At 40.5% G+C, this 19,238-nt stretch overlaps 2 protein-coding genes across 2 annotated transcripts; both read right to left on the minus strand.

Moving 5' to 3' along the window:
• Nucleotides 1–3,261: 3,261 nt before the first annotated feature.
• On the minus strand, nt 3,262–6,886 carry sst6.1 (somatostatin family member 6.1). Its single transcript, XM_085392688.1, has 2 exons — nt 4,356–6,886; nt 3,262–3,979 (listed from the first exon to the last, which is right to left on the minus strand). The coding sequence occupies exons 1-2, from the start codon at nt 4,458–4,460 to the stop codon at nt 3,752–3,754; spliced, it is 333 nt and encodes a 110-aa protein (XP_085248814.1). The 5' UTR covers nt 4,461–6,886; the 3' UTR covers nt 3,262–3,751.
• Nucleotides 6,887–7,019: 133 nt separating this feature from the next.
• srm (spermidine synthase) lies at nt 7,020–10,014 on the minus strand. Its single transcript, XM_085392687.1, has 8 exons — nt 9,822–10,014; nt 9,385–9,505; nt 9,216–9,308; nt 8,975–9,128; nt 8,771–8,854; nt 8,405–8,550; nt 8,124–8,246; nt 7,020–8,019 (listed from the first exon to the last, which is right to left on the minus strand). The coding sequence occupies exons 1-8, from the start codon at nt 9,950–9,952 to the stop codon at nt 8,002–8,004; spliced, it is 870 nt and encodes a 289-aa protein (XP_085248813.1). The 5' UTR covers nt 9,953–10,014; the 3' UTR covers nt 7,020–8,001.
• Between the last annotated feature and the right edge of the window lie 9,224 nt (nt 10,015–19,238).

Genomic DNA, 19,238 nt, shown 5'->3' on the forward strand with positions numbered 1-19,238 from the left:
GAGTTTATAATCTTGAGAAAACTATATCCATGGATTCAGATGTGTCTTCTTCCCTGTGAATGTGTGGGATGTGTATGGAAGTTGTAGCAGCACAGTTTCTAGCACACTCTCAGAAAACCCTGGCATTTAACAGCTTTGGTCAGCCTTATGGATGACCTCATAGCCTTTAATGTGTTCAGTTTAAGAACTGCTTCAGGAGAAAAACAAAATTCCCACAAAACTGATGGGAGTTGTTTCAACCACCAGTCCGCTTTGCAGCAGAACAGTGGAGCACTTCACCCTTTGGAAAAACTGTGTATGTTTAGCCCTTTTTAAAGAACACAGTTACAAAGTGCTTCAAAATGTGAATAATCATTCAAGAGATGTAAATATATCAACATATACCACATCCAAACAAATATAGCAACTTAATACAGAAATGTTAAATTTGGATTGATCACCCAATAAGACCTGTTGCCGTAGATTTTCAGTCCAGTTTGTGGGTAATTTGGCACACTTCAGCTTATTCTCCTGAAAAACGCAGCCAATACCCAAAGAAAACCTTCAGAAAACCTGAATAACCATTGGATTATCAGTGACTACATGAATTTCAGCTGAAGTGATTTGAATTAGCAAATCTTTAGTCCAAAAACACAGATTAATGGGCTGAAAGCACAGGAGCTGTCTCCCGCAGCTGCAGGAAAGAGCGATGGTGAAACCATGTAGTAAATGTGTAGACCATAAATCCCAAACAAGGTGCTGAAATCTGCCAAAAGCCGAATGATTATTTTGATGGGGGTGATTCTACAACCTTTCACAATGAAGCTCAACACAAACATTCAAATTAGGATTTTGTCTCTAATGAAGCAATGAAGTGGAAAATGTGTTTCTTCACTAAATGCCCCAGTTGTTTTCATAGCTTATTGTTAATATGTATTTGGAGCTGTGTATATTTATCTCTCTCTATATATATATTATAATATCACATAAGGTCAACAAGGACTCTGTATGTGTCGATAGTGGGTTCACTTTGATGCTCCTGTGAGGTGTACCAACAATACCTAAAGCTTTGTTATTTTTAAAGAGTGGCGCATGGAGTCACATTTAAATTTGAATTACACAGTTTGGCCCGAGCACTCCTTTCACTCCCTCTTCAGATCAAAAGGAAAGCCAATAAAATGTGTTACTTGCAGGCATCAGCTTTGAAGTTGCTCCTCTGCATGCTCATTTGAGCCCACGGGCATAAAGTCAGGAGCGGACAGCGCCTTTACTGACATCAAATTGTACTGTGTCCATAAACCCAACCCTAGATAATGATTGGCATCTGATATATTTGAAGGAGCAGAAATGTTTTTATGTTTGACATTTTTCCTTCATTCTTCAAACCGATTCTATTCTATTGAAAAACAGAGTCTAGTTTTCTTACAGACTGTAAACCTGCATATATTTTTTTCCCCTTTCCTTTTTCAAATACAAGAATGCAAGATGCCAGGTGATGACCTGTAATCAAGACAGCTCCCAGGAGCCTTTGCCTATTCAGCATCGTTAAAAGGAGCGACGGAGCAGAGTTCCCAGCGGTTGTAAGAACCGTGTAATTATACAGCTTTGAAATTCACGGAGCGATAACTCACCGTCACGTGGTCCTTTTCAGCTGATTTTATATTGTCTTGTTCAGTTAAAACCTAGGCTAGACCGACGAGTCTTTCCTCTCGCGTAGTCTTAAACGCATGCAATAAATGGAGGAAAAAATATCCTCACAATGGCCTTTAATGTTTCATCAGAAGTGTGAATGTTAACTTCGCAGCAGTAAAACAAGCATGATTATGAGTCATTTGGTGCTATTCTTTCTGTGCAGGATGACGAGGAGACACTAACCCAGTTGAGACAGCACCGGAGCTTTGCCTTTCCTCTGAGTGTTCAGGATTTCTGTGGACGGTGGAGTAATGAAATTTAGGAATTGCCGTTTTTCATTTAAGTCTCTCATTTATGTTAGTGAGTGTAAAACTCTGCTAAGCATTGAGCAATAATTACTGCTGGCAGAGAAGTTCAAACGGCCCATTCTCCGTGGGTTAGTTGGGTAAATGTTGTTTTGATCCTTCATATGTACTTTGTGCTGCTAATGTGCCATTTTCTACCAGCCAAGTCTCAAATTTGAATACAGAACCACAGCAACTAAAGTATTCCTCATGCTTACAGTTTATCATTTATGTAACAGACAGCTCGATGTGATCAGCATCAGAGTTTAACAAGTTGGCAAAACTTAAAGGAAAAGCCAGGGCAGTTAATTTTAAAACCCTTGAACGGAACGTAATAATCATCAAAAGGTTCTCCTGTGATTGTTGCATTATTCAGCAGTGCTCTCTTAAACTGTTTGTTTTTGTTGCTCCGTTTTTATGATTGTTCATTTATTCACGTGTGAAAATAAACGGTTCGCTTGAACAGGCGCGAACAGCAGGACATTTCACCTGCATGTCATTTATCACAGGAAATCCATCAGTTCGCTAATAGGGGCCGTGGGCCCGAGTTGGAAGTCGATATTTGATTGCGGCCAGCACCAACTTCACTTTTTCCCTAAATAAGTGGTTAAGAAAAACTCATTTTACGGTGGTTGAGCGTGCCTGAAGGGCTGGAGGGTGTGGAGCAGTTGTAGCAGGACTGATTGAGAACTGGGCAGGCGTGCAGCTGACTGGGAGTCAGAATCAGAGAGAGTATTAGCAGGTTGATGGAGGTCTCGCTTCATTATCTTAACATGCAACCAAAGCCTTTTCTGGGCTTTTTCTATTAAACGCTGAGGTCAGACTGTCATCAGTGCAACATGATTTTTCTTGCTTATATTGACTTTACGCTCTTTTCATTTATTTCCTTCATTTATTGTTTTTTGTTGATGTGCTTTGACAGCCGTTCTCCTTTTCCCCCCACTTTGCTCATAATATTCTGAAACAGAGTATCATGATTGTGTGAACACGGGAGGAGCTTCTGATTTATATACTTTCCTATTATGCTGACATGTTTAACGATCTGTGATAAGTCACTGAAGCGTCTCCCTCAACCTGTGGTGAGGAATTAATAAGAACTAATACTCAAGCTACTTTGACTTAATTCACTTACGGTATAGTTTTATTTATAGATGAGTAAAAGGCTATTAATTTAAAAATAAAAGGGGGCAGTTTATTCCTTTTTTAATGCTTCATAGTTATAGAAAATCCGGTCTTTGTAGCAGTATTGCTGCCCCTGGTTATTATTGTGTGTATGCCGGTAAAGTAGAAAGACTTAAAAGAAAATAATGTTTGATGTGCTTTTGAAAAAGAAGTTCCGTATCCACAGGGCACAGCTGCGCCTTAATGTTTCTTAGAAAGAAAAATATTCGCACACAGGAAAGCCGTGAAATATTTCGATTATTTTAGTCGCAAAGAAAAATACAGCTACAACACTTTTAAGAAATCTGCCTTTGCATTTGTTTTACAGAAGCAGGAGAAGGAAAATTTGACCTTCAAAAAACAAAAAGTAATTAACTGTTATCACCATTTTAAATATTATATCCATGCTTTATTGTTGACCCTGAAAGAAACTGTTACATACATTGTATACATAAATAGATACATAAATAATTAATATTCAAACAGACACACTGTCTCAGTGAAGTCCATCGATGTTGCATGTGTGACAGGTGTAGATGATATGTACAGCTGAGGTCTACCACAGTTTATGTAGAGCTGGAACAGAAGGAGTACCGGAGGCAGGCGGAGCCGAGTGGGGGTTTTTTTGGGCACTGTTAGCAGGAGGTGAAAGTTTTCCAGAAGAAGTTTTTACAGGGAGCTTTGCGGTCACGCTGGGGAAGCGATAGCCTGTTATACACAGCTCTCTCCTCCAGACGAGACTCCAGCGGCTCCTCAAGCTCCACAGGTGTCGCTTCTCCCGGCAGCATGTTCGTGTCCAGAGCTCCATCCAACAAGCCAGACACCAGCTTTAGGATCAGCTCCTTGCGTTCTTTGCTCAGCTCCTAACCAGGAATCAGAAAGTAGAGATAATATTATCACGGAGGAAAAATCATGGAAGTGTGACTTTAAAACACTTGTCTGTGATGCTCACAGATCATTAATACTTTTCCCATTTTAAATTATATATACTGACAATATTAATCATGTCAGTTAAAAGCAGTTTTAATTCAATTTAAAAAAGCCATTTTTAAATATCTTACTATTTATTTACATAACCACAGATTTTGTTTTATTGTAAGTTACATTTTTGTTTTCAAAATTCGAATCATTCAAACTATTTCCCATGTAGTAACTGGATACATTTATTAATAATTACACCTCAAAGTAAAAAACAAACAAACATCAAACTAATATGAGCAATACGAACAATCTCCTCACCCTGTTCACATGGATGGGGCTCCTATCCTCCACAGGAAGCACGGCAGCTGCTCTAACGCTGAACACAACCCCCATGAGAGCTGCTAACACCACCAGGAGCTGCATGCTGTGACAGGAGTGCAGGTGACCGACCAGAGCTACAGTCACAGGAGCAGGAGGCTCACAAAGACAGTGTGGCTGTGTGTGTCTGTGTGTGTGTGTCTGAGCAGGAGAGTCTGAGCAGCTCAGACTAGCCGGAGATCCAGAGAAGAACGATGGGAGAGAAAAAAGTGGAGTGCAGTTGGTGGCAGCTGCTCAGAAGATTTGATGTTTCTTCAGCTCTACCTCTAAAGCCCCTCACTCTTTTATACGCCTCTACCCCCTTCGTGTTTGCCACTGACGTAGAGGGTGGTGGGTGTATGACGGAGGGTGGAGGGTGTGTGCGCGTGTGTGGATGTCGTTGGGGGTGTGTAGGAGAGCATGAAAGAGGAGGAGAGATGAAGAGGTCAGGACACAACAAATGGAACCGTTTAAAAGTTAACCTTTTTGACAAATTGTGAGATGGCTTGCGTACATGTGATTCATCGGGAGGAAACATCTGCAGCGCACGACGACGTCAATTGCCCGTTACCAGGTTTTGACATCAACTAATGCGTTCGCAGTTACGATAGACAATCTCAGAGAATACCTGTCAGACAGGTGGACGGACAATTCCACAGCTCATCTAAAGTGTGATACCAACGGATATGCCTGAACCATTTTTAGCACTTAAATAAAGCGGCCACATTTCCCTGTAGCAGGAGTCAAAGTAGATCTAAAAGAGATACAAATTGACCATGAGCCAGCTTATCTTCCACTCCCAACACAGGCCGCTGTTTGGCACCCTACCCCGGGCAAAATCCTATTCCTGTCATATTGCTTCTATATGCCTCTTTGACACCTGCAGATTGCAATTGAACGGTCTGACACTCGCACTGACTCGCCGAAATCTCTTCAGGAAATGCACATCACCAATCTCGTGGAGTTAGCATAGCTGTTAAAAAGGAAGCAGCAGTGTTCAGTAGTTTAGTGCTGATCCATAAGGATCTTGTGGTTATCTTTGCATTAACATGGGCCCCGTGATTTGATGCATGTGGCGTCTCTGAATCGAAAACGAATTAATGTCCTTTGCTTCACAATAGATACCAGACGCACTGCACGACAAATGGATTCTAAAACTGCCACTGAGGTTTTCTACACAATACTATTAACATACATTATAAGTAAAAATTAATTCCTCAACTCTTTACACAGGTTTAACTACTAATCAAGTTTGCTTACATAAAAAGTAATATTTTATAGGTCTAATATAGTGACATAACATAAACTTATTTACCAAAGAACACCATAAACTGTATTTTATGGCTTAACAAAAAACAAACATTTAATACTATATATATTTAAAATGTGTACGAGGTAAATGTCTCACTGAAGTTAATTATACTTTCTTGTCTGAGATGACCTTGTTTCAAAGTGTGTGAGAATCTGCTGTCAACCTGTGAGACGTTTCATGAAAAAGCACAGTTAAGTTGAGTTTACAGGATTCACTGTTTCGCTGCTGGCAGGGAACATGCGGCGCTCGTATTCCCGTATGCCTCGTTTGATATGTTCAAATGGATTTCTCATGCTTCCACAACAGTCTCTGGGTTGATTTCTGCAGATCTGAAGCTGGCCCAAAGCAAATCCAAAGATTAGCTGACTGTTAAAAATTGTTGTATTGGCAGTTCAGTGTGTTTGAGGAATATACAGCAACATCAGCTTAAAGGGATCTGCAGATGACACTGCAAGAGACTTCAAACACTTAAGGAACCCCCAGCGACTACTATAGGTGCTCCAAGATTGCATTAATGTGCATTAAAATCTCCATTTTCATTATTACGTGTTGTTGAGTCACCACCTCAACAAGTAACTGAAATAGATGGCTGAGAATTAAGTGACTCACAGATCATATAAGGGTTTTATGCTTTTGTTATCAAACAAACAGGTGAATCTGTACACGTGGAAACAAGCCACCAATTTAGCTGTAGAAGAAATAAATTTTAATGTCAGTCTATTGTATTCCCAAGTTTTGTTCCTGTGGTATGGAGATTAAAACCCAGTCAAATTAAAAATTCATGGCTGTCGCTTCATTGGTGCGAACACAAGCCCATAGAGATGTGCTTCATTTCCTATATTACAGTATTAACACTCACAAGCACAAATTATCTTTATCATCCAGCTATGGGCACAGCTCCTGTGTAAAAGCAGCGTGACAACATAGCAGTGAACTGCAGGTTGGTCCCATTATAATAAAAAAATGAAAAAAATATTGGTGAAGACTGAGCTTTTGCACAGTAGTTTGAGTTGACGCAACTGAATGGTAAGTTCCACAGTGACACTTCCCATCATGAAACACTAAACAGCTCAGAGGGTCCGACTGCTTTTTTCTCTAATTCAAAGAATTTCAGCAGTATAATTCCAACGCGGAGACTGGCCTAAAACATAAAAGATTCAAGGATGCCACCTGGTGCCTGAATACCAAAGCTGCACGTGTCTCAACACTACACTGCTCCCACAGAACCTGCTCACCATTTGCAGCAAACAGCAGCTTGAAAGCGTGGTTGGAAAATGCAGACCTCGAAAAACAAAACATAACCCAGCCATTGATCCATTAATTTTGCGTTACCAGTTTATTACAGTTCATGATTCTTATAAAAAAGACAAATTCATTCATTCAGGTATAACACCATGTCCCAGTAAAGAGTCAAGGTAGCCATAGCTAACAGTAAATCATGTCTTACATTAGCTCAAATCACTGAACTATTACATTTCCATTTAAAGAAACGATCTCACATCCTGCAGTCAGACTCTTACACAGTACAAACAGTACACCCAGTAATCAAGACCCAATACTGCATGCTATAACTGCATAATGAATTCACATGTTAAGACTATTCGTGGACTGGACAGCTCTGGTAACATTTCTAAGTTTGCATGTAATGTGATCTCTTTACAGTATTCGATAACTGACGCTCAAAGCTGAGCCTTAACTAAACCAATTAGGTGCTTTTTTGTTTTGTTTAAAGGGATCTTTTTCCCATTTAGCTTCTGAGTAGGAGACCATAAGACTGGTAGGTTATGCGCAACCAGTTTCAGGCACTATAGGGTTTCTGTGTAGTGGACAGTATTCTGAACCATGATTGTGACAAGATATCAAAATAATAAAAGGTCACAAAATAAATGTGCAGTAGAGGATTACATACACCAATCAGACAATAAAATTGAAGCCACCTGCCAAAGTATTATTCACTTGACCTGTAAATGGTAGAGCGGTTCCTATACTCCATGTAACAATTACACATGTTGTGCTATGTGTAATTTATTGTTTTACAGAAAACAGAATTAAAAACAAAAACAACATTTCAGAATGAGGTTAGGTTTGCTTCACAAAATGCAGATAAGACAATTACATGAAGAACTGAAAGACAACACAAGAGTGTGCAAGACCGGCTCAAAAAGCAATATTTTCTCTGAACTGAAAATCTTGGGATGACGTTTAACTACGTAGAGTTCAAGAAGCCATCGAAAAAGGTTGTTTATCCATGTTCTAAGGGTTGGCTGAAGGATGCACATGGCCCTTTGCTGCTGGTCATGCTTCTCTGAGCACCTGTCAGACAAGACACCAGGTGAAATGCAGAAAATACCCCTCGGCATTGTGTGGATTGCACCCCCAAGTGTGGGACAGACTATTAAAATTTGAAACCAACTTACCTTTCTTGCAAACTCTGGGAGAACGAACGACGCTTTGTGAATTTCAGGGTTGTAATATTTAAGGCTCATACTTTCCTTCTCTTCTTTTGACAGTGCTTTCACTGGTTCCCTGAAATGTGTTTCCTAAAAAAAAAAACAAACAAGGCACAAGGATGATCAGGGAGAAACTGTTATGCTATGGAACATTTTTGCATTTTCTTTTTTTTTTTTTTTTAGGCAATCCAAGAACACTTGGGGAAGTGTGGTGGATGACAAACTGAGAATGACAGTTTAACACCTACAGGATTTTTACTGCAGAGCATGAATCCAATTTGGCCACTGGGATAAGTTGGAATGGTGCTGTAGGCGTAGTCCACCACAGGGAATAGGGTTTTGCAGAAGGTCTGCATCTCCTTTATCAGCTCCAAATGGAGCCACTGACACTCGCCTGTCAGTTACAAAAGCAAGAGGCGGGGAGAGGGGAGGAGAAAAAAAAAAAAAAAAAAAAGTGTTACTTTCCCATCTTTTGGCATTACTCAATCTGAAGGGAACAACTCAACAGAAAGTAATCCATTCACTAACTGAATAACAGTAACATCTTCAGCAGACTCAAAATGTTACTTATTAGCCAGCTTTTAATGCACAAGTCCAGTGAAATATAAACTTACCCTGGGAACAAATAATTCCGCCACTTCTCAATGCTGCCTTCATCAGCTGGTAGTAAGACTCCTTGAACAAGCTCTCAGCAGGTCCTGAAATAACAATTAAAGAGATTCTAATTGAGACTGCCTCGTTAAAGCGTGTCCCGTATTTGTGTTGTTTGATTAGTTCTTTGGACACACAAGGATTGTGGGACTTTAAGCAGCACCTACCCACTGGGTCTGATGAATCTGTTATTATTATGTCAAAGGCGTCCTGATTCTGCTTCATGAATTCAAAGCCATCACCAATGTGGAGGGTGAGCTTGGGACTGAAAAACCCTTTGGCCATCCCTGGCAGGAACTTCTTTGACACATTAATCACATCCTAAAGAGAAGACAACATAAAAATGTCATCAAAGGCAGCAGAGAGGACAATCCCTACATCATAAATTAACAGAGTTGTTGCTCCTACCTCATCTATCTCACAAAGAACCGCTGATTCCACCAGCGGATGCTTCACCACTTCCCTTAGCACACCCCCGTCTCCGCCACCAATGATGAGCACCTGTGAAAATGCAAATATAACCGTCACAGCTGGAAATATCCCGAATGTACTGTTGTTTCACATTTACGAGAAATACCTTCTTAGGACAAGGATGGCTACACAGGGGAAGGTTTGCAATCATTTCCTGATAGGCAAACTCGTCCCTCTCTGTGCACTGGATCACTCCATCCAGCACCAGCACATTTCCGTAGGTTTTGCTGGAAAGTAGCATTACAGCACAGCATGAGGCAACAGGATCACTTTTACATAAGAGCTTCCGTAGGATTCAGATGTGTAACCACATGCTTAGTACCATTAAACAAATACATGTACCGCGACTTAAATGAATCTAGCGTTACCCTTAAAGTTTACACTAAAGTTTCAATGACATGCAAATCACGAGCCAAGCTTAAAAAACGTCGTATCTTTCAACCATCTGGGGAAAAAAAATCATGCTCTAGGTTGCTCATTCAGTGCGAGCACAGCTAACAGCTAGCAGCGTTAGCTAAGTGAAGTTAGCCTCACTGTTCTCACCTCTTGAAAACCATAACATCTTGAAATTTGGATTTCTTGTGGTAGAGGACCTCCTCTACTTGGAGACTCATTGCTTGCCCTGGCCATAGCGTACAAGACTCTGTAAACCATCCATCTTTAATGTGGTCCATGACAGCTGCCTACCGTGTTTGGAAGCGTGGCAGTGAAGAGTGACGACAAACACATTGCCTAATCGCGAGACTTGACGCCCTCTTCTTAAAGCGAATGGGAGGGCGCTGACGTAGCTGGGTCTTCACGACGCTAACCAATTGCGTGGCAGGTTCTCTCGTATAGTTTGTTTGACTTCACAGCGGCCGCACGGCCCACGAGCTGAGCAGCCCACGTGAAGCGCAACCAAGTTGGCGTGTGAACACACCCGTGAGTTTGGACACCAGGGTGCGGGAGACAAGTGTATGCCTGTTTGATAGTTTCAAGGAAATTTAACAGTCAGTTGTTATGTTCTTCCAGGGGCGGATCTTGAAGGGTGGCATGGGGTGGCATGTGCCACCCTAAAATGATCTCTTACACCCAGGGCTGGACTGGGACAAAAAATCGGCCCGGGCATTTTGACTAGAGCCCGGCCCACCAGGATAAAGATTGAAAATGTGACGTCATTCAGGGGTAAAACTGCAAAGGATTCTGGGAACTTGTGGCAAGAGGTACTAGCGATAAAAAGAAACCCAAAAAATGCCAAGAAGCTGTTGTATTATTAACTGCAATAGCTGGTCGCATGACAGCCATGGAAAGCCGACGGGTAAAGAGATCGTTTTTTTTTTTATCGGATTACGTAGTTGAAGAGAAATTTTTTAAGCCATGTTTCCGAAGTAAGAGCCGACGGATGGTCTGGATATACCAAATATAACGTCCCAGAACACTCCAGCTCACATGTTAGTCTGCTCCAAGCATTCCCACAAAGATCAGAGTTTTGTAGTAGTTAATACGTCCTTTTTCTTAACATAATTGGTGATATAGGTTACAAGTCTGGCGCTGAACAGAAATGGTCGCGCTATGCTCCTTTATTTATTGTGCATAAATAGTAAATTGTCCTGACACAATATTGCGTTTCGCTTCTGTTATTATGGTACATTGACAAAAACATATACTTTTATTCACAGGATAAAACTGTTGTTTTGTATCACTAATTGTCCAGTACGATTACAGCATACAATATTATTGTCACTGCTACATTTCTGTAATGCTACCAGAAATTATTTCCACTACTAATTAATTACCGTTGAGCTCAAAGGTCCTATTAATAAACGGTTAACGAATGTGTATTTATGACGACGATTTGTGAGACTGGTAAACTTACCTTTGTTCGTACGATGGTCTTTTAGAGCTGGGCGATAGAACGATAACGATATGTATCGCGATATAACTTTTACTCGATAGAGAAATTAAGCTATCGCGATAGACCTCGCCGCTCTTGTCCTCTTAAAAAAAAAAAAAGGTCAGCCAATCCAAATTCAGTAGCGCAGAGCCGAACCAATCACAGCCGCAGCGTCACGTCGCGTGACTTGTTACATACAGCACAAGTGCCAAGCCGCACGTGTGTTTGTTTGGGAAGCAGCCAGCGGGTAATGGAGCCAGCGCGTAATGGAGGAAATGAGTGTGCCGACTAGAAAAATCAACCGAGCGTGACCGAAGAGAAAACAGATGATGGTTCCAATGCCGGAGAGATTGTCGAACGGAAGAGCCATAGAAGTTCCGTAGGGTGAAGGTATTTCGGCTATTTCAAGTCTGACAAAAAACAGAGTAGCGTGCACTGTAAATGTGCCGAAAGCAAGTCTGGAAATACAATAAACTGGTGCATGCGTCACACTGTGCGCCACGTTATTGTTTCGGTGAAATGAATTTCTACAAGACTGTTACTGTTAATTCTACTCTCTGCAGTGTTTAAATGCTTACATATACACACAGTTACTGTCCGTCCACACATACGACTCGGTTCTGCTTCTATGCCCCAGCTTTGTTTACTTTTTCCCACCAAGGCTTCTAGACTTCTGATTGGCCAACATTTCTGCACGGTTAGGAATCTAGCGCCACCTGCTGCTTTGGCATGTTCATAGCAGCGTTTTCCTTCATTTCTGCCTTTATTGTGTGGACGAGATTATTTTTTAAAACGAAAACGGAAAATCTCCGTTTTCAAAAATACCCGTGTACGTGTGGACGTAGCCTCAGTCTCTGACTGGAAGCGCTAATTCGTCATTCGGCTTTTGTCAGACTAAAGTAACTGTTAAAACTGTTTGAAAAGCTAAGCTATACAACAAGGAGAGATTGAGAATTTCCTTTTAGTTCTCAGTTTATTTGATATTGACAAAAGTTAGTCAGTTTTGTCTGTTCTTCTGTAAAACAAACTAAGATTTATTTTTAGAATTAATATTTTGTTTCTAAGTGGAATTGACAATTTAGTCTGTTTCGTTTGTTCTATTTTGAAACTTAAACGCTTTAGCGGCTGCCTTTTGTGTAGTTTGTAATATTTGCCTTTATTTATCTGAAAAAGTCTCATGTTCCTTAAGTACATCTACCCTGTTGAACTTATTATGGGAAATAAATATTTAAATAAAAACAAGCTGCTGATTATTTCACATTTTACTTGTGAGCAACGGCGCATTTAAATCTTACAAATATAGTTATTTGGCTTATATCGTGATAGATATCGTTATCGCCTGAAATGAAAAAAACATATCGTGATATGAAAAAATCTCATATCGCCCAGCTCTATGGTCTTTCGTTCTACACGGTGCATTTCAAGGTCCTGTACACCCATCCGTCGGTAAACTGTACCTGGGCTTGTTGCAGTGACCTGAAGTTACTAAACTTCATGAGTGTATGCACTCACTCCAAGAACCGTATAATTATAAATATGAGCGTGGTGAAAGTTGGGCAGCACGCTAACGTCTTTTGTCCCTCTGTGTGCTCGTAAGGGTCTGACCCTTTCACTCCTTTGATTTTTCCTCGTATCTTTTCTTTGTCTTTTCGTCGAGTCTGTCTTTGTACGGACCGGCATTGTTCTCCTTTTGTTCTGTACATTCCTTTTTTGTGCGGCAAAGAAAAAACAAGAAGGTATTGGAACCGGAGAATGAACGTTTTGCGGTGCTGCAAACGCTTGCATTTGATGCGGTACTTGGATTGTTTTGCCACGAGTTCCCGGCATGCAATGCGCGAAAATCACGTGATTGCTAAACAGGGGGGAGGGCGCATCCGGCCTCCTCGGCTGTAATTGGTCCAGCCCAGAGTCGATCATGACCAATTGGCCAATCCAACACCTTTCATTATATATACCCTTCCTAAAAAAAAATTAAAAAAAATCCATCGGCCCATAAAAACAAAAAATCGCCAGCGGCCCACCGGGCAAATGCCCGGTATGCCCGATGGCCAGTCCAGCTATGCTTACACCCCTAGTGCCACCCTAGTTTTGTGTATGACAGTGTTGTTTATTAAAATAAGATTAATAAGAACATTTAACAGTGAAGATACATTCTAAAACTCCTTTGAATGAGCGTGCGTGAAAAAAAAGTAGTACTCCACCCAAAACCTTTTGCGCAAATGCAAAAGTGGTCAAAGGTCTGCGTTTGGTTCATTTCTGCCTGTAAAACGAAACACTGTAAAGTAATAACTGTGCTCTGAAGCTTTTTCCCATCTAACTTTCAGATTGTGTCAGTCAAACATTACAGAGAAAAAACTTGTCTTAGCCAAGATTCAATTCACTCATATTCTAATTGTGACAGAGCTAACTTCACACAAATGACTGCATAAAATAAGAATAAAACAACAATAACAAACAACTCTAAACACTGTTCACTCTCTTGGGAAACTGCCTCTAAACTTTGGCAGTTACATGAACTTAGTTATATAAACAAGACATTGAAGGCTTAACAGCCAACACAACCACATTGGCTGTCTTGTGACAAATAGTGGTTGAAGGAAAGGGGTGCTGACCAAGTTGGTAACCAGCATGAGGAGGAGGTGGCAAGCCATTGCAGCTGTTTATGGTTCTTCCACATGCAACAGAGGCCCCTGTTTGTTCAATCAATAAATTGTTAAATTGTCAGTGTGTCTTGTTTCGACTGTTTCGACTGTAATCATCCAATTCGGCACAGACGAAACAAGGTGTTTGACATTCACAGAGAAAATATGGAATTTTTTCATAGGCGCAACCCACAAATGAAATTTTCCTTACAAAGGTGGCACCGTTTAAGGAAAAATAAAAACCTGGTTTCCAATGGTATAAGATTTATTGTAAAGAAGCATCTTTACAATAGAGTAATAATTGACCAAACATGAATTTTGTTACTTTTTGTGTTAAGTTTAGATCTTCTGTCCTGCTGGGTTGAAGATGCCTGTGTTAAAATCTATGTTTTAGAATTTGTAGCCTCGTTGTAGCAACGCCCACCTTTTAGAGTATGGTTCACTGTCATGCAAAGACATACAAGAAATATTTATTTCCTTTTATTGTTTTTTTTCTTTCAAACTTAGACTTTAGTACAGAAGACATACTGCACAAGAGCACCAAAGCTTAAACAGTAAATTTACATCATGTTTATTTATATATCAACATACCTGCATATGACCGGCTGACTATGGAAACTTGTGTCTGACGCAGAATTTGTATTTTTATTTATTTATTTATTTAATTTGCTGTGACTGAACAAAAACTGGTCAGTTTGGAGGTATTTTTCTTAGTAAGTCTCAGACCAACCCAAACCCTAATCCTAACCCCAATCTAACCCGAAATGATGGTAGTTACTTACTTGGATTAATTTCAAAAGCATTTGAGTTTAAAACAGTAAAACGATTGTCTCAGACTGAAATGTCAATATCTGCAATTCCAGTTTGACATCAGAACGGCCACTCTAAATGGACTGTGAGGACAGATCTCAGCTGTTATACTGCACAAGGCAACAGTGCACTCTTAGTCTGTTTACATTAGGCTCAGTATCTTCACGACAGAGTGTTATACCCAAAGGCAAAAGTTAGCTGAGCACACAATTCAAACTTGTCTAGGTAAGCCAAGAAAATTTACAAAAAAGTTCAAAGCTAAATAAAAAAAGGCACCTCAATGGCTGCTGGCAGAAAAATGGAAATCTAATCCTCATACTCTAATCCTCAAACACAAACCTGAAATTCACACAGGCAGAGGCGCTTTATTTAGTTTCCTGTGAAAGTATGTTTGTATCTGTTTAAACAAGAACCTGTCATTGTCAACAGAAAGTAAAATATGCTAAAGGGGAGCAAACAATTCAAACTTGAAGGGGCAAGCAACGAAAAATGAAAGCTAAGATCACAATCATATTAAAGTTTGTAACCTTAAGTCCATGTGATCCAAAGGTGCAGCGCAAACATATTGCTTGCAGTCTGTTACCAATAAAGCATTTTTAATGGTGCAGGCCAACTAAAACACAGCTAATAGGACAAGACATAGTACTAGATGTCGTATCAAAGCCTGCTGTTAGTGAAACATAAGATTCATTGTGCTGAAAATGAAAAACAGCAGTTATTTTATTATTTATTTTTTCCGTTTGGGCCATGTGAATTTTTACTTGACTCTCAATGTAAAGCTTGGGACCGTCAGTCAGACATTAATGAAAGGCCCCCTTGCGTCAAATTTGACATCTTCTCGCAATCATTTGTAACTAAGTTTTTTGTGACAAGCACAGAATCTGTAAAGGCTCACTGGCCATTTCATTAGGCACACCTTGGTACTATGAAGCTGGATCCTCTTTTGCTTTCAGAGCTGCTTTCTTTGCAGCGCAGATTCAACCATGCTTGGAAATATTACTCTGAGATTAATCTTCCATTCCACATCATCCCACAGGTCCTTTCTTGGACTGAGATCCTGTGATTTGAGTACAATGAACTAAGTGTCATGTTCAAGAAAGTAGTTCGAGCTTTGGAACATAGTGTGTTATCCTGCTGGAAGAAGACATGAGAAGATGGCTATACTGTGGGGTGGACAGCTTCTACTAAGGGCCCAAAGTCTGCCAATAAAATATCCTTCACACCATTACACCACCTCTAACTCACCACTCACCAATTTTTGAAACTCAGAACAACCCATCTGACTCCAACAACCACGCCATGTTCAGAGTTACATATCATCTTTCTTCCTGATGCTCAGTCTGAGCTTCAGCAGGTTCTTTTGACTTTGTCTACATGGCATGTTATTGGTTGATTAGATATATTAGATGGATGTAGATATTATATTCTTTTCCCAGTGTTTCTCTACATAGTGTTGGCCCTAATGTTTGTTATTTCCAGAGGTTAAAATAAGCACTAAGTCAGCAAACAAGTTAAGTGTGCTGACCTTAATTCATGTTATAAACCCAAATTTTCCGTGCCACGCAACAGTAATGGGACTGTTTACTGCAATATTTACATTTTGTAAAACTTGTAAAACAACTTTAATGAAGTCAAATTTATATGTTGAGGAGTCGTGGAACAGTTTATTGAAATAAATGCAAACCTCCATGGAAATACAGAATACAAGGCATAAACAGAGTCTGGGCAATTCTAACAATCTTGAAAGTCAATATTTGTTATGACCACCTTTATTCTTTTAGTAAGTAAGTAAGTAAGTAAAATTTATTTATATAGCACTTTTTAAGACCAAAACGCTGTTACAAAGTGCTTCACATGAAGACATGTCAAACAAACAATATACAGCCTTTTTTACAGCCTGATCTTAGGCAGCTGTCTTGTAATTTGTTTAAGTAGTCTTCAGGAATTGTTCTCCAGGCTTCTTGAAGGACATTCAAAGCTCTTCTTTGGATGTTGGCTGCTTTTGTTGCATTCTTTGTCAAGATGATCCACACTGCTTCAATGACGTTAGGGCCTGGGCTCCGTGGAGGCCAATCCATGACTAATAGTGTTTCACTGTCTATTAGGGCTGCCACGATTAGTCGACTAGTCACGATTACTTTGACTATTAAAATCGTCGACGACTAATTTAATAGTCGACGCGTCGTTTGAGGCTTTGTAAGATCCCAAAAGACGCAGGAATAAGTAGTAGGATTTAAGAGTGTAATAACGGACTGAAACAGAAGATGGCAGCACTGCATGTACAAGGATGCCAGCTGCCGTTAAACCCCGAAGAAGAAGAAGCTGTGTCCCAGAATTCATAGCGCGGCCCAGCTCAGTTATCAACAATGGCGGCAGCTAGTTAGTTTTAATATTACTCTTATTATTCTTTCTGGGTCACAAAATAAACGATTAACATATTTTCAGGCGAGAATGTAGCTGTGTAAACCTCAAATATCGGCTCAGTTTATCAAGACATCACATATATTCAAAAGCGCTCCGACGTTTTCGGAGACGTCTGTTACCCACCAGCTAGCTCGATAGCTAGCCGGGGGCAAGGCTCACTAGAGCCGGTGAGAACACCGGACTCCCAGCAAGTCATTTTCAAACCCACCGCCGTCTTTCGCTACTCAGGTTAAACATTATATATAAGTCACTTAGATAACTTAAAAATGTTATTGTTTGGCTTTTTTTTAGTATTTTATTGGTTCCTGATTAAATCGGTTTGGCTAAGATTAAAGTTAGAGTTTTTACACAGCTGAATAAACGTCAAGCAGATTAAACTCCATCGAAACAATCTGCAAGTGTCATTAAAATTTAATAAACTCTCATCTTGTCTTTATTTTTAGTTAGCACATACCTTAAACACTTAAAGCTGTAAGCTAATGATAGTTATATAAGAGCAGATGCATGCTGGTGCAATAAGCTGTATGTTTTACATCCAATGGATGCATGATCTGATTAGTCGACTAATCGCAAAAATAATCAGCGACTAGTCGACTATCAAAATAATCATTTGTGGCAGCTCTACTGTCTATCCATGTATGGTTCTGCTGCATTGAGTGTTTGTGATCACTATTATGCTGAAAAACCAAGCCAATCACATTCTTTCCAGGTAGTATTGCTTGGTGGATCAAAATCTGATGCTATTTTTGCACATTTATCCATTTTAAAAAGATCCCAAAACCACAGGCTCAAAATGCTGCTTGAAACCATGATCGCCCATCTGTTAAACAGATGGCTGCAGACATTCATTGTTGTACCCCACTCCTGACCTCCTCTGTACATACTGATGACAATATGGACCAAAAAGCTCAAATATTTATTCATCACTCCATAAAACCTGTCAACTGATCATTTCAGGCCAGTTCTTGCATAATTTGACATAACTCAGCCTTTTTTCACGGTTTCCCTTAAGGACGTCTTCTTGACAGTCACCTTTCTACTGAGACCATTCTCGATGAGGGTTCAGTGAAGAGGGATCAGCTGAAGGTCCAGATGCATCTCAGGTCCCGTTTCAGGTCTTTACTGGATTGTTTTCCTATTTCTTAAGGACCTGCCATTCAGATACTCATCATCTGCTGTAGACAGTTCTTTTTTTTAGGCCTGAAATTTCTTTCATGTTTCACTTGTCAGGTTTCTTGTCAGTTGTCTGTTATGTATATACGGGTGACTTTTTAAAGCTTGAATGTGTCATAGGCCAGTGTTAAGTGGATTTACAGCCAGAAATAAAACATATTCCTTTAACCGTCAGGTACAAAGACTGAACTGTAAATGGACAATGACAGCCAATGAAAAACGTAGAAAGTCATTCAGAGATTGAACGATCCATTCACTTAACCTTATCAGCGTCGCAGTGGGGCTACGATAGGGCAAGAGGAGGGTATACCCTGGACAGGTCGCCAGCCTGATGCAGCAGGGCTAACAGAGAGAGACAAACAACCATGTGGACTCCACAACCTGCATGTCTTTGGACTGCCAGATGAAGCCAGAATACCTGGAGAGAACCCCCAAAACACAGGGTGAACATGCAAACTCCACACAGAAAGGCTTCAGCTGAGTGAAATTAGCTGAACTCAAGGCTTTCTTGCTGTGGTGCAACAGTACTAATCACTGTGCTGCCCTCTTCAGAGACCTTGGGGAACTATTGAACATAAAAACTTAAAAAAAAATCAAACAAACAAACCAAGAAAGTTTGGCTACTTGGAAGCAAAATAGGAAGAAATGAAATGTGACTCTAGACTTTCGCACACTAGTGTCCACCATTTTTAGTTCATTCTTAACAAATGACTGCACACTTCCATCCATCCATCCATCCATCTTCTTCCGCTTTATCCGAGGCCGGGTCGCGGGGGCAGCAGCCTAAGCAGAGAGGCCCAGACCTCCCTCTCCCCAGCCACCTCCTCCAGCTTATCCGGGGGAACACCAAGGTGTTCCCAGGCCAGCCGAGAGATATAATCTCTCCAGCGTGTCCTGGGACTGCCCCAGGGCCTCCTCCCGGTGGGACATGCCCGGAACACCTCACCCAGGAGGCGCCCAGGAGGCATCCTTGTCAGATGCCCGAACCACCTCAGCTGGCTCCTTTCGATGTGGAGCAGCAGCGGCTCTACTCTGAGC

This window comes from Rhamphochromis longiceps, linkage group LG20 (assembly GCF_057381845.1).
Source record: "Rhamphochromis longiceps isolate RC_006_pf linkage group LG20, R_longiceps_female_GT1.1, whole genome shotgun sequence".
Classification (NCBI taxonomy): domain Eukaryota; kingdom Metazoa; phylum Chordata; class Actinopteri; order Cichliformes; family Cichlidae; genus Rhamphochromis; species Rhamphochromis longiceps.

Bases quoted from the DNA above. Each gene is read 5' to 3' on its own strand.
- sst6.1 (XM_085392688.1), bottom strand. From the start codon at position 4,460: ATGCAGCTCCTGGTGGTGTTAGCAGCTCTCATGGGGGTTGTGTTCAGC. The intron at 3,980-4,355 runs GTGAGGAGATTG...ATTCCTGGTTAG, and splicing joins GCCCCATCCATGTGAACAGG to GAGCTGAGCAAAGAACGCAA.
- srm (XM_085392687.1), bottom strand. From the start codon at position 9,952: ATGGACCACATTAAAGATGGATGGTTTACAGAGTCTTGTACGCTATGG. The intron at 9,506-9,821 runs GTGAGAACAGTG...GCTACTTTCCAG, and splicing joins GATGTTATGGTTTTCAAGAG to CAAAACCTACGGAAATGTGC. The intron at 9,309-9,384 runs GTATTTCTCGTA...GCATTTTCACAG, and splicing joins GCCATCCTTGTCCTAAGAAG to GTGCTCATCATTGGTGGCGG.